Source organism: Nymphalis io, chromosome 23 (genome assembly GCF_905147045.1).
Source record: "Nymphalis io chromosome 23, ilAglIoxx1.1, whole genome shotgun sequence".
Classification (NCBI taxonomy): Eukaryota; Metazoa; Arthropoda; class Insecta; order Lepidoptera; family Nymphalidae; genus Nymphalis; species Nymphalis io.
Genome location: NC_065910.1, coordinates 5,093,328 through 5,107,545, shown reverse-complemented (window position 1 = coordinate 5,107,545; position 14,218 = coordinate 5,093,328). Strand labels below are relative to the sequence as shown.

The 14,218-nt window shown below is 29.7% G+C and overlaps 1 protein-coding gene across 1 annotated transcript in view; it reads right to left on the bottom strand.

Annotated features, from left to right (window-relative positions):
• Positions 1–2,848: 2,848 nt before the first annotated feature.
• The window catches only part of LOC126777561 (paired box pox-neuro protein), a 58,740-nt gene continuing 47,370 nt past the window's right edge, over positions 2,849–14,218 (bottom strand). Inside the window, exons 4-5 of the mRNA XM_050500622.1 lie at positions 7,290–7,491; positions 2,849–3,606 (exon numbers count right to left, since the gene is read on the bottom strand). Coding sequence (XP_050356579.1) covers positions 2,936–3,606; positions 7,290–7,491 — 873 coding nt within the window. The 3' untranslated portion in view covers positions 2,849–2,935. The remainder of the gene's footprint in view (positions 3,607–7,289; positions 7,492–14,218) is intronic.

The following is a 14,218-nucleotide window of genomic DNA, read 5'->3' as shown; positions in this document are numbered from 1 at the left end:
TTTTCTAGAATTTAAAAAAAAAACCTCACTGTTTTAGTAATGCTTGCATGTTTTCTTTTATTTTAGCCTATTGTGCGTGTTATAAATTGTATTAACTTTTATTATTTAAGTAATTTTATCTACTTTTACCTTTTACTGCACTGAATGTAGCGTTTGTGTTGGCAGCATTTATACAAGGTGTAGACTGAAAAGCAGCCTAGCTGAGACTACGACCTTTTCACCAAATTATGAAATATGATATTGTTAACTCTTTTTTTATGGTTTTGTACCTTAATTTTTTTTTGTCTTTGTCTCTTTTTGGTGAATAAAGTTATTTATTATTATTATTATTATGTATTTTTCACCAGTATAAGTTGAACACGGATATTCCGTTATGTATGCGTATTTTTATTATAACATACGAGATACAAGTGTGTCTCTTCTGACCAAAGGTTAAAAAGGCTTGTCTTGGATAATATTCCATTACGCTACTGCTGAATTGGTTGTTGGGTGGCTACTATGTTTTTGCCGGTTTATCACGATAGAATATCCATCCCGAACAGCGGTTTACGTTGGTAACCAAGTTTACATTTAATTAAATTCTATTAAATATAGCTTTCAAAGTCTATATACTTTTTACAGTCTAATTTTGATTATTTATTGGTAAAATAAACATAGTTGAAAGTATATTTTTTATTTATATTTTTAAATAAATTCTTATATCTATGTTAAAAAATATTGAGATTTGTTCGAATTCCATGTGAAAACTATCTGATACTCCCGATAAAAAAAAAACAACTTAAGTTGTTATAGTATTTTCGAATTCGGTTAGTGTTATAGCTGATGTATGACTATTGCATATTGGCATTATGACCGGTTTACATTATTCCAGTCCAGCGATCTAGTCCAGTACTGGATTGCTTACTGGAAAAATGTAAACCGGCACTGGAATTAACTGAATCCAATCCAGTTCATTCCAGTGTCGGTTTACATTTTTCCAGTAAGCAATCCAGTACTGGACTAGATCGCTGGACTGGAATAATGTAAACCGGGCATTATGTTTTAATTGTACATGTTGCAGTGACAACTTAGGTAGTTTTTGCCACATACCACGTTCAATATATAAACATAACATAAATTTTTAACAAACAAAGGTAAGGTATATTTTTTTTTATAGAATAGGAAGGCGAACGAGCATATGGGCCACCTGGTGGTAAGTGGTCACCAATGCCCATTGGCATTGGCATGTAAGAAATGTTAACTATCGCTTACATCACCAATGCGCCACCAACAATGGGAACTAAAATGTTATGTCCCTTGCTCCTGTAATTACACTGGCTAACTCACCCTTCAAACCGGAACACAACAATATCGAGTACTGCTGTTTTGCGGTAGAATATCTGATGAGTGGGTTGTACCTACCTAAACGAGCTTGCATAAAGCTCTACCACCAGTAATATAATGTAAGTTACTTAAGTTCATAACAAAAATATATTTAATTACTTTCATAATTTAATAAATATTCACATTTATTTAGCCGTTCATTCTTTACATGTCTATACAAAAACATTGGTTGCTTTCAAGTGTTGAAATTAAAAGTCGAATGTATTAGCTTTCATCAGTACCATGTCATAATGACGCGAATTAGCTTTTGAATTAAATTACTGACTTTTCTCTTACATTTCCATAATGCACACATTACTGACATATTTGCATACGTTCCTTGAAAAAAACGCAGATAAGAACCGAAAGTGTAATTATATGAACTACTTAGTTTTTAATTTAGCCCTTTATTGTGCATTGTATGAAACGAACAGTAATATAACCAGTACGTTGTGATTTTTTTTTAAGTTCGTAAACTAATAAGTTTTGACATTTTTTTTTTTTTTATTTATTTTTTTTTTTTTTTTTTTATTTTTTTTTTTTATTTTAAAGGTTTAAGAAAAGAACTTCGATTAAGTATATTTGGTTTATTGTGCCGTTCAAATAAACAACTATCTATTTTGTGCATATCTATATTAAATGGCGTTTTAATTTCTAAATATTTTTTATTATGTATATTGTACTAAATTACATACATTTACTTAGTGATGAAAATTCTATTTATTAATATAATTTTGATACACACCAAGACTGTTTCCAAACAAGAACATTTTTTTAAACAGATACAGTGGAATAAAACCAACTTATTCACCTACGAATCTTAGCTATTATAATAGTACATATAAATGTATTTATACAATTACACAATCTTAATAATGTATTCTTATTTTTTCTTATAGTTTTAAATATTTTTGCATAGGGCGTCAGTTATTTTCTATTTTTTTGCCGGTATTATTCATAAGTTACTAATAATGTACAATATCACAGAATCACATTACGTATTTACTAAATTATATTTTTTTAAATATAAAATTAGAACAAGTTAAAAATAAAACCCTTTATAGTCTTTTATTGGTTGGACTACCATTATAGCTTTATATGGAAAGGGTCTCAGTCCATCCGTAGGAATTACCTTCTTAATATATTTTTTTTTGTATACAATATTTACAATTTTAATGCTTTATTACGTAAATATCAAGAATTTTTTTTTTCTTGGCTTTATTTTGAAAGGCAAAGATTCAAATTTATAAGGACAAAACAATTTTTACAAACAAGAAATAAATTAATGCATACATTTATCTACTTATGATTTTAATTTATTACGACAATATGATTTACATGGTTTTTATACATCTAATGAACTTATTCTAAATTTATTTATCAATTATTTAAAAAATAAATTACTTGAAATATTTAAACTTCTGGTTTTTACAATATTCCAATATCATCAAATATGGCGACTCTTACATAACAATAAAACAACAAATGTTTAATAGCTATATATTCCACTTAATAAATTAATACGCAGTTGTTTTTATTTTTAATAAAATTTTGACTAGACTTTTTTATAGTTTTAATTTCCCGCTTTAATTTCCGAACTGGCAGAATCAGCGAAACAATCGTTCGAAACGCCGCTTTGAACTGAACAGTAACTGGCTGGGGAGCTCCTATCACTTGAATTTTTTTCTTGACTGTATTCAACCATACTGCCACTAGGTTGACGTAGATAGTTCTGAAATGCCACGGGGGGTGAATTGACAATTTTGTCAGGCTTCTTCAGTAATTCTTCTATTGAATAGGGATTCTTTTTCTTCTCTTTTTCACTCGGCCTTTTTACTTCTTGCTCGTCTGTGTCCGGCCTGTCTGTGCTGTCATCGCTTGCTTCAACGGATATGTGTTCAGAACATTCTGATTTAACTTCTTCGGGGTTTATTCGATTCAGAAGGTCGCTATGCAGGTTTAATGCATAAGGGGAAAAACTCTTCGAATCCGGGTAAGGCATCATCACTCTTTGCCACGGCGAAATTGGATAGGGTTTAAGAAGTCCTTGGGCTTGCACTTGGTTTGCTAGGAGCCATGATGTGGCGAGCCTGCGATCGTATGCATGTGGCTCGGAAGGTTGTGGTAATCTGACAGATGTGTGAGCGAAGTATGGTGTTTGTTGAGGTATTGGTGTGGGTAGCGATGTTTTCATTGTCATATAATCGACCATGTTGGGTGGTAAGTCGGTTGGCGGAAATGGTTCTGCAAAGAAATAGATTTTTAATAACAACTTAAAATAATGATGGATAAAAAGAAATGAAGTCCAACAATTAAATATTTTGTAAATATTTTTTCACGAATTGTTGTTGTCTTTAAATTTTTGTTTTCTAGAATAGAATAATATAATGAAGTACCTAAATACCCGGTAGAACTTTGTTTATGTCGCCGCATAAAATTTTTGACCCAATTTATTTAAACGTATTTTTTTTAATTGTCTCGTTACTATTTTTTTGTTATTTTTTTGTGAGATGGTGTAATAGGTAAAAAAACAAATGAAAGACTAGAAAAACAAAACAGCCTATTTTTGTCTAACTGCTGAGCTAAGGCCTCCTCCTCCTTTGAGATGAAGGTTTGGGTTTTACTCCACTACGCTACCCCAGTGCGGGTGGGTTCACCGCTAAGCACGAGATCATTTATACCGATAAATTAAGCACATGAAAATTCAGTGGTTCTTGCCTGGGTTTAAACATGCAATCATCGATTAAGTTTCACGCGTTATAATCACTGGCCCATCTCAGTTAACAAAAGTATGAACGTGCGAGACTTACTCCTAACGATAAATATATAAAATTCGAATAAAGTGTATTTCTTTTTTTTATTTAGGTTTTCGTAACAAATGTTTCTTAAATAATTTGACATCATTATATTAATTTTATTTCGAGTATTTACAACACTATCTAGTTCCATTTTGTACATTTAACTATATTTTACCGATGCGATTGCTATCAACTTCCGAATTATGTTATGTAACAATTGTTATTTAGTCCACCTAAGGTGTTAAGATTACCATCACACGTTAATTATTGTAAAAAAGGAGGGTATTTATATATTAATGAAGGGTTTTGTGCGAAATTGTGGTAAGGACATCTTATGAAGCATTATTAATGACAAATTTTAGTTTTATTTTGTATAATTTCTTTATTTTATGGTTTTTTTACTATTGTTATTTATTCATAAATGGTCCTTTCTTGTTAATCTTTATTATTGTAAGGTGTATACAGTGTCATTATAAAAAGTATTTCTGTAAATGGCAAACGCTTTTAATGGTCAATCGTGGGCATACATTGTCGTGTTTCTTAGTAGACGTGTCTTTTTAATCATTAAAAAAAACAATTGATAGATGTTGACAAAACAGTATAGCCTAGTTATATAAATTACCCTAAAACATAATAAAGAAAGTATTACCGAGCGCGTGTCTGTAATAAAACAGCTGTTTTCATTGTGTTAGCGATTTATCGTTTAACTTCATTAAAAAGCAAGTGAAGTGTTGTTACTTTTTTAAATATAACAAACTTATCTATATGATAAATCAAGATTTAATTTAGTTAATGAATATATTTATCATTTTACAATCTGATATAATCGAAGCATTTAAAGACCTATTAGTTGGGTATTTTAATTATGAAAAAAAAATATTACGTATTAAAAAGTTTTAATTGATTAGTAAGTACTTAGTTGAATTGTTACAAATTAACATTTAACTCGATCGTTAAATAATATTTTTAATGTTTCGTATTCGTAGCGAATGTGGTAACATAAGTCTTGTTTTTAATTTAAGCCCATTTGAAAAAAATAACATACTAGTAACATAATGTTACGTGGTTCTTTGTTTCACTTATAACAAAGTAGTTAAAGACGTCGATTTATTTAATAACAAAATAATTTCATTTAAAATGCAAAATAAATGTTGCCATAATACATAAATAACTTTATTTTACTTTTAATATATGCAATTGTGTGTATATGTATAATTTCATTTCATTAAAATTAAATTTTCGTTTACAATCTTCTTGCTTCTGCCTAAAAAAAGAAATAACTTTGTTTTTTTTTTTACGTTGAGGAATAAAGAAAAACTTTTTGTTCCATTCTAAATCCAATAGTGTACCTACTCAGTGCAGTCAAACGAAGTAGGTACATAGGTTTTAATACAAGTAGCGTTTTTAACCCAACATTTGTACCCTACCTTTTATCGTCTAATTAAATGGATCTTCTATTTGCATTGTATGGTCAACTACACCTAAGTTGTTATAAATTAGTTACAAATTATTATTAACGTCGATCTTTCAATTCAAATACGACGTCCTTCCATACTACGGAATCTTTCACTGTTAGAGAATAACACCTTGACTTTTTTGGTTTTAAAAAATAGATTTGCTTTAGATGGACTCGAAGTACCCAGGTGGTGTAGATGACATTTATTGCGGTGAAAGGTGCAATTTTATTTTTAATCTCATAAAACCCAACAATGGTAGAATGTGATGGTGTTTCTTTGATACATCTCGCATTCAACAAACAGTAGAATACACACTGCGAACATCTTTCCTGATTATTCCAGACCATCTATACCACCGTGTTACGATCTTCGACAAGAAATTTAAAACGGTTTTCGATTATTAATTTAAAATGGATTATTTGCCCAATGTTCGACATCAGTACACAAAAACTGTTGAATTGTAAATATGCACTCACGATTCTAGTTTTTTTTTTTAAATTATTATGGGTACCATCGGTTACATCACAAACTTGTAAACATTTTTTGTCAACAAACGTTTTTTTTTTTTATTTTTTTTTTCATTTTCATAACTCGTTCTGCGTCGAATAAATAATTCCTTCAGCATAGAGTATTTAATTGAATCACGTAATTGAACAGTACACATTTGGAGTCATTTGGCCAAGTCCGATGTTTTAATGTAAAAATTTATAAGGAGTCTACAACTATCTATTAGTCTATCACCTTGCTTAACCTATAATACCTTCAACACTTATCAATAAAATCATAATTGGCTATATGGACGTAATTATGTATAAACGAATTTATTTTAAAACAAGTGGTAATTTTTTCTTTACATTAGAAAACATGTTTTAGGGTAATTAAAATTAAAAAATTGTAAATCGACAGCACACAAATTAATAATTATAAGCTTAGTGTAATTGACATCTTTATTTTTTTTTAGTTATAAGTAAAAACTATTAATGCAACGCCTTATGTCGTCTTAATCATTATCATGCATAGGACCGTGTTTTTGAACTGATCGTTTTTTTTTTAATTTTATCTCGAAGCACCTGGCTGGTGCAATGACTGTTTTAATGTTTGTTATTAGTAAATACATTATGCATATAATTATAATGCGTAAATTAAAGGTCGTAAAGGTTATTTCTCTCCAACTCATTTGTCATATATTATTAGATCGACTTTTTATTTTATTATAATTTTATTTTATTATATAGCCAAAGTAATTTGATATAAAGTTTAGTTTGTCCCAATTAGAATGAATAATATTTAATTCTATACAAACATAAGCATAATTTACTATAAATTAAGGAACAAAACGGAATTATTGTGTTATTGTTAAAAAATAAATTACTATTAAAATTACTTTTAATAAAGATTAGCTATTTTAATTTCATACAATTTCAATGTTTTTTAATTGCGATAATGAGCGATGATGGTTCTCAATTTTAAAGATATTTCAAGAAAAAAATAATTTAATTTTTGTTTTATGACGCAGGACCACAACAACTTTTTAGAATCGTTTTTAATTGTGGACTTATTGTTCTCGAGCAACACTCGATTTGGTTAACCACGGTTTGACAACCACTAAAAAAGAAACAAAATACGAAATTATAAAGAAATATATGTAACTGAAATATTATACTTAACTTACCATGCCCACCTCGTGCCTCGTCCTCGTTCCACGCCAGCCCACTGTTTCTCAAGATCCTGTTCACAGACGACACAGAAGGGATAGAGTGCGGTTCGCACACTCTCGCACTGAGAAGTCTCTCGCGGATCTCCCAAGCAAACATCCCTGGATTCTCTTGTTTAAGGCGGAGAATTTTCTTAACAACTGTTGGTGTCGCTACTTGCTGGAAAGGAATAGATATATTTCAATTCTGAATACTTCTAATAATAAAAAAGGCAGATATATAGGGACGGTTATATTTTTCTACTTCCTTATGATATTTTATTTACGGAAGATAACAATCGGAAGCACATAAATACCCTTTTTTTACTTATTTTAGTTTAACGACATAAAAATAGGTCATAAATATGTTCACAACTGTTTCTTTTTAAATAATATTTAAGGACTTAAGTAGTATAACAATAGTCCGTTAAGGGCAATATTATAATTAATTCAACTAAATTATCAGTAAGAAGTAATAAAAATTGAAATTAATCAGAATTTCAATTTTTCACGGCTATGTAATTTTAAGCTTTGCAATACTTGTTCAGTCGTAAAATCACAATTAACATATGCACATGGCGGATATAAGAAGTAGGTATGTTTTATTTAATGACTGTAAAATAATGACGTAAATCCATTCATCTGTTTGTCGAGAAACGTCTTATTTACTTGACATAAAAAGTAATTTGTTTTTAATGTCGAAATGAAATTAAGATTTCAATGCAAAGAGTAATGACTAAAATGCGCCTCGTATTGAATTTTATGGTACATTTTATATACCTAATCGTACTTTAAAAAATATTATATAAATATTATTTCAAATTATAATTGTATTCTAAATTAATTAAAGAACGCAACTGCTACTTTTTTCTAGATAAAAAAAAATGTTATCCATATGTTCAGAAATCCATTATAACTTTAATAATTTTCAAAATCTCACTTCCTCACGCACGCTTTAAATAATTATAATACTTTTAAGCGCCCTGTCAAAATTAATGTGTAAATAGTAGCTTTCGGATTGAAGTGTGTTAAAGAATCTACCGTGATCACAAGGCGTTAATTTTGGCGGGAAACTAGTTATTACGCCATTAGATCCACAATCGATACTATTGAAAGCCGCTATGTTTTTTATGCGTTTAGAAAGGGCGCGTTTCACAGGTTACACTGTAATTATAGTGATGTGTTCAGAAATGTTGCTGTCAAAATATTTTGTGGCGGTCAGTGATATTCTAAAAATGTTTAGTTTTGTTTCAATGCTAAATATCTAATTGCTTTACTTTTTAAGGTTTTAGTTTATTTATATTATTAATACATTTTTTATGTAAACATAAAGAATAAACATAGCGCTAAAGATTGAGACACTCTTTTCAATTTTGTTTTGTACCTACTCTTAGTAACGATCTATACTGTTTCAGATTAATATTTTTATCTAGTTGATATTGAGCCGAGATGGCCCAGTGGTAAGAACGCGTGAATCTTAACCGATGATCGTGGGTTCAAACCCGGGCAAGCACCACTGAATTTTCATGTGCTTAATTTGTGATTATAATTCATCTCGTGCTTTACGGTGAAGGAAAACATCGTGAGGAAACCTGCATGTGTCTAATTTCACTGAAATTCTGCCACATGTGTATTCCACCAACCCGCATTGGAGCAGCGTGGTGGAATAAGCTCCAAACCTTCTCCTCAAAAAGAGGAGAGGAGGCCTTTAGCCCAGCAGTGGGACATTCACAGGCTGTTACGGTGCGGATATTGATAGGATTATAATAATTAATCAATATTTAAAATATATATATATGAAATACTACCTATATCTATTATATACCTACACACAAATATTTAAAATCAAAACATTTCATTTATAAATTATAAATCTCATCGAATACAAGCTCCACGCATTTTTTCATCTACCTTTATAATGCTGTGATAGAAAAAAATATAAAATAGACATATCTATGAAATTATATCATTGAAAAGAGTACTTGGTATTGGTAAAGAATAAAAGTCCCTAAATTAAATAAAGAAAAGAATACTATATGTCTTTACGTTTATAATAATACATCAATATTACCATGCCAAAAATAACTTGGTACCTATGTACATATATAGGAAATATAACCGACGTAATAGTTTCGTATTTCTAATATTTCCGATATTTATTTCGAGTTTACTTTATTTAAATAAAGAAAAAAAAAAAAGATTATAAAAAAAATGCTGAAGCTACTATGCCATCAATTTAATGAAATTGTATTATAATCGTGACCACTTCTACCAATTATTCTTTATATTCTTAATATAACTGACAAAGCTACGTAATAACCAAACTTTATTAGTGTAGGAATTCATTACGACATATCTATGACACTTCACATAGCAATATAGGGAAATGAAAGTCCGTGCGAAATAACAGGTGGCATCAGTAATGACTTGCTTAGTTCGCTGGCTTTGCTCATTAGTCGCCTGTGAAGTGGTATCGATCAGATTCAAATTAACTACTGTCTACTATCTTGTTTAATCTATGATTTGTTTTTGGGGTTTCCTTCGAGCGATTGTCAAATTATTATTTTATAAATTCGTCGTTTTCATTAGCTTATCGATAAAATTCGTTTCAAACTGATATATTATTCTGGCTTCCGTAACCGTAACAGCCTGTGAATGTCCCACTGCTGGGCTAAAGGCCTCCTCTCCTCTTTTTGAGGAGAAGGTTTGGAGCTTATTCCACCACGCTGCTCCAATGCAGGTTGGTAGAATTCACATGTGGCAGAACTTCAGTGAAATTAGACACATGCAGGTTTCCTCACGATGTTTTCCTTCACCGTAAAGCACGAGATGAATGATAATCACAAATTAAGCACATGAAAATTCAGTGGTGCTTGCCCGGGTTTGAACCCACGATCATCGGTTAAGATTCACGCGTTCTTACCACAGGGCCATCTCGGCTTTTTTTATTCTGGCTTATAAAATTATATATTATATGCATATTTAATATTTACGTAATCAATAAATATTTGTAATGTTACATGATAAATAAGAATATTATTATTATTTTTTTAATTTAAAAACAATCACAACTATTTTAATGGCGTAGTTATTTATGGTATCATTACCTTTACATTGATTTCATAATCAACTGGACCCTTGTATTACTCAAGAGCCGCAAACGTTTATTTTATATCAAAATTTTCTTTGAAGTGATCCATCGATGTTAAAAAAAACAGAAAGAAAAAGATGTCTTCCAAATTTAAATTATGTTATTTTTTAAGAGAACAATGGAGGTCAAGTATAAGCTCAGTCCGAATTGCTAATTTCTCGTACAACTCTCAGCATTGCAGCAGCTAGTTACGCAGTTGAACCAATTGACGAATGAAGCAGGAGCCGTGGCTATTATTTCGTATCCAGGCCTAGTTGGACAAATCTTTACTCAATTTTATGTCAAAAACTATTTATTAAAAAACCTACTTATATTAGTTGGAAAAAATAATGTACGTATCACAAAAACAGCATGAACTTTTAATTGAAACTTTTAAATTACTACTATTAATAACATACTTGACTTGAAATACAGTAATCTTAACTAGATATTATAAAATTAGATATTATACCTACAATAACTAACTACCAAGATAACTAACTAACTGACTTGTTCAAATCATATATAATATTTTAGTGCATTCTACATTCGAGTTTTGACGATCTTCTTAACTAGGCTCAACGCTTATTAAAACTTTTATCATAATCTTTTATATAAAATACAAACTTTTTCTTAAAATATGTGTAAGTTTTTGTAAATATTATAAATTGTATGTTTCCTCAATGTAGAGATATAAGTCATTTCTTTTAGTTCTATTTTCGAATAAAATACTTTCAAATCAAAGTGTCTTTTAAAAATAATATATATAAGAAGCAATATTTACTATACATATTTATAATGTAAACAATCTTTTGTTTTAAATTATAACTCAGCATAATAATTCAAATATGTGTTTGCTGTGTAGCACACTTCTACGCAGCTGCAGGCTAGTGTTGTTTTCAAATTATCATCTAACCATTTTTTTTATTCTTTGTATATACTTCAATTTAAATATATCGTAAAACTATTCGTTATGAGTTAGAAAATATCGTAATATTACGGTAAACAAAGCTGAGATGATGAAACGTGCGCACAGGGAGCGATTCCGCGCGTGACGGCCGTTCCGTTGGACGCGATGCTTTTTGCGCACGCGCATCAATCATCACTTGACACATCCAATATCGGTTTTTGCGCGATAGGCTTGCGCATTTAACTTCGCTAGTGGACAGTTTCTATTGGTGAATTAGTACGATGATAGTTAACTTGTTATTTACATATAAGCCATTTATATTATAATACTTTACTAACTCATATTTTAGGTAATTATTATTAATATTTTCCAACTATTTAAAAGTTTTTTAGGTATATTTTGATTTTGTATAATTAATAATTATTTAAAATAAATTTTGTATTAATAAGTATTTGTTAAAAATTAGATGTACTTTTGGTTTCATGGGCTTTCAAATGAATTATATTTATATCGATTTTTACTAAGTACGTTAGATTACAGTCGCTCATAAAATAGACGTTGATCCTAAATTTACTGAAATTACTTTTATATACAGCAAATTTAGGATCAACGTCTATTTTATGGAAAGAAGTTAAAAAAAAAAAACATTTTATCTATACACGTGTATATATATCACCTCACTAGTCCGCGCACAATCCGCTACGCAACAAAATGGCGCTGATAACTGTCAAGCGCGTGCACGATTAGCGTTTCTTATTACCGATTTCTATTAGACTTTCCACCTTCCTGATGGGGTGAAAGATAATTTGCCGGGGCGTGAGACCCGTTGCTTTAATGACGGATTGATTCGATATTAATTCGAGGTAGGAAGATGTTTCTCCGTTATTGGCTTAATGTACTACAGGTGCTTGTCTAGGTAGCTTTTTGTAATAAAAAACTGCTAGTGACACGATAAGTTCGTGATTTCCGCGATTCGAAAGGTTACGTTATGAATGTAATTTGAAGGCCGATGTTTACATAAAAAGTTTTTATATGACATTGCGTTATACAATTATGTCATTTGTTTTATCCGTGATTATTTAATAGGTAAAAAAGTGGCTTAGCTATAGCTACGCATGTATTAGACTGATCAGTAAAGGTTGTCTGTGAAACTTTAGGTTTTAACGAAATAACAATTAGCTATAATTATATCGACATGTGTATAATTAATACGATTAGTATATTATAAAACAATCATCGAAAATTAAACAAGCGATGCAATTTTACCGTACGAATCTTTTTTTTTTTTTAATGTTCTTGTTGAACCATCTTTCATGTAATAAAAACATGTAATCGGCTGTCACGTAATTGAGAAATAAAACAAAATCTATTAAAGTATACATTGATGACAATATTAAATATGTTTCTTGCCGATTTTCTGAATTACACCGTAAGTACACCGTAAATAAAGCACCACTTTATACATGTTAAGAACATGTAAAATCATTAAAAATAATTGGATTGTCTATTGTTTCATGTTAATATCTTTGGTTAGATAAATAAACAGTAGTATAATAGTATAACATATAATAAATAGTTAACAAAACAAAAGATAGTGACAATTAGGTATGCAATCATCGATCAACAATACTACTGTTGATCGAAGTATGCAATGGATACTACAGTGACAATAATATTATAAAAAACAATACGATAAAAAATAAGTGCATAAAATATGTTTCCTAAAGCTACCACTATTTAAAAAACAAATTTTTTGTAACTAATCATATTTTATTTCCGAAAAAATAGCTTCAATCACATTTGTAACAACCGTTTTATAAATATCTTTATAATATGTTATCTAGTAGTCATTTTTAGACAGAATATTATGATAATCCTTAACTACGTATTAATGTATGTTAAAATATGGTTTTGTCGTACGCGAGTGAGATGTCGCGAATACAATAAATATAAATACTGAGGTGACCATTTCTTGGCTCACAAACGGAGAGGCGTTTCAAAACTGGTTAGAAGTTTTTCTGAAGTAGAATATAGAATATTTGATTTAAAATATGTCTTTGAGGTGAGTCATGTGCATCAAAGTTTTTTTTAATATTTCAACGTAAGAAATATTTATCTTTATAATGCTGAATGAACTTGTTACCTTTGTTTGTACTAACGTGTTGAAGAAAAGTAAAAGTTGAATAATGATCGAATTTTATCTTATAAAATTAAAAAGGAATTAGGAAAAGAGATCAATTTTTTTTTAAAAATTACATTTCTTACAATCACAGTTCTTTAGTTCATTTCATGTTCTTTTGTTTTTAAATATTATTAAATATAACACAATAAAATGATTTAACAAATGAAACCAAGTCGCCTGTATTTTATTCCCTGTTTTTAGAAGGATGACGCATTACAAGACTTGAGAAAAAAATGATGATATCGACTTCATGAATTCATTCGAAGAGTGAATATTTTAAAATGTTCTCATTGCATTCGATTTAGCAGTTCTAAAAGAGTGAACGAAACATTTATTAATATAAAATGTAAATGGTATTTCTATGCATATCAAATTAAACTTCATCGTGTGAACAAACCAAATAGCATCCATATCAATTTTTTTTTTTCAATTTATCTTTATCAAAACAAAGGCGAGTCAAATATTGCATAACCAATTCTAGGATTATAGGAACATTCTTGTAAATACCACTCGTTTGGATACTTTATAGATAGCGTTCAAAAGCGGCAATACCCAATGCGAAATAAACGCGACATATCGCATATAATTTCCAATATGTTTTATGAAGCAGCTTTACGGTATTAAGAGGCGAGTAATAATATTGACAATATAATCCACGTGAGCCGACCATAAAGCGTATATTATCG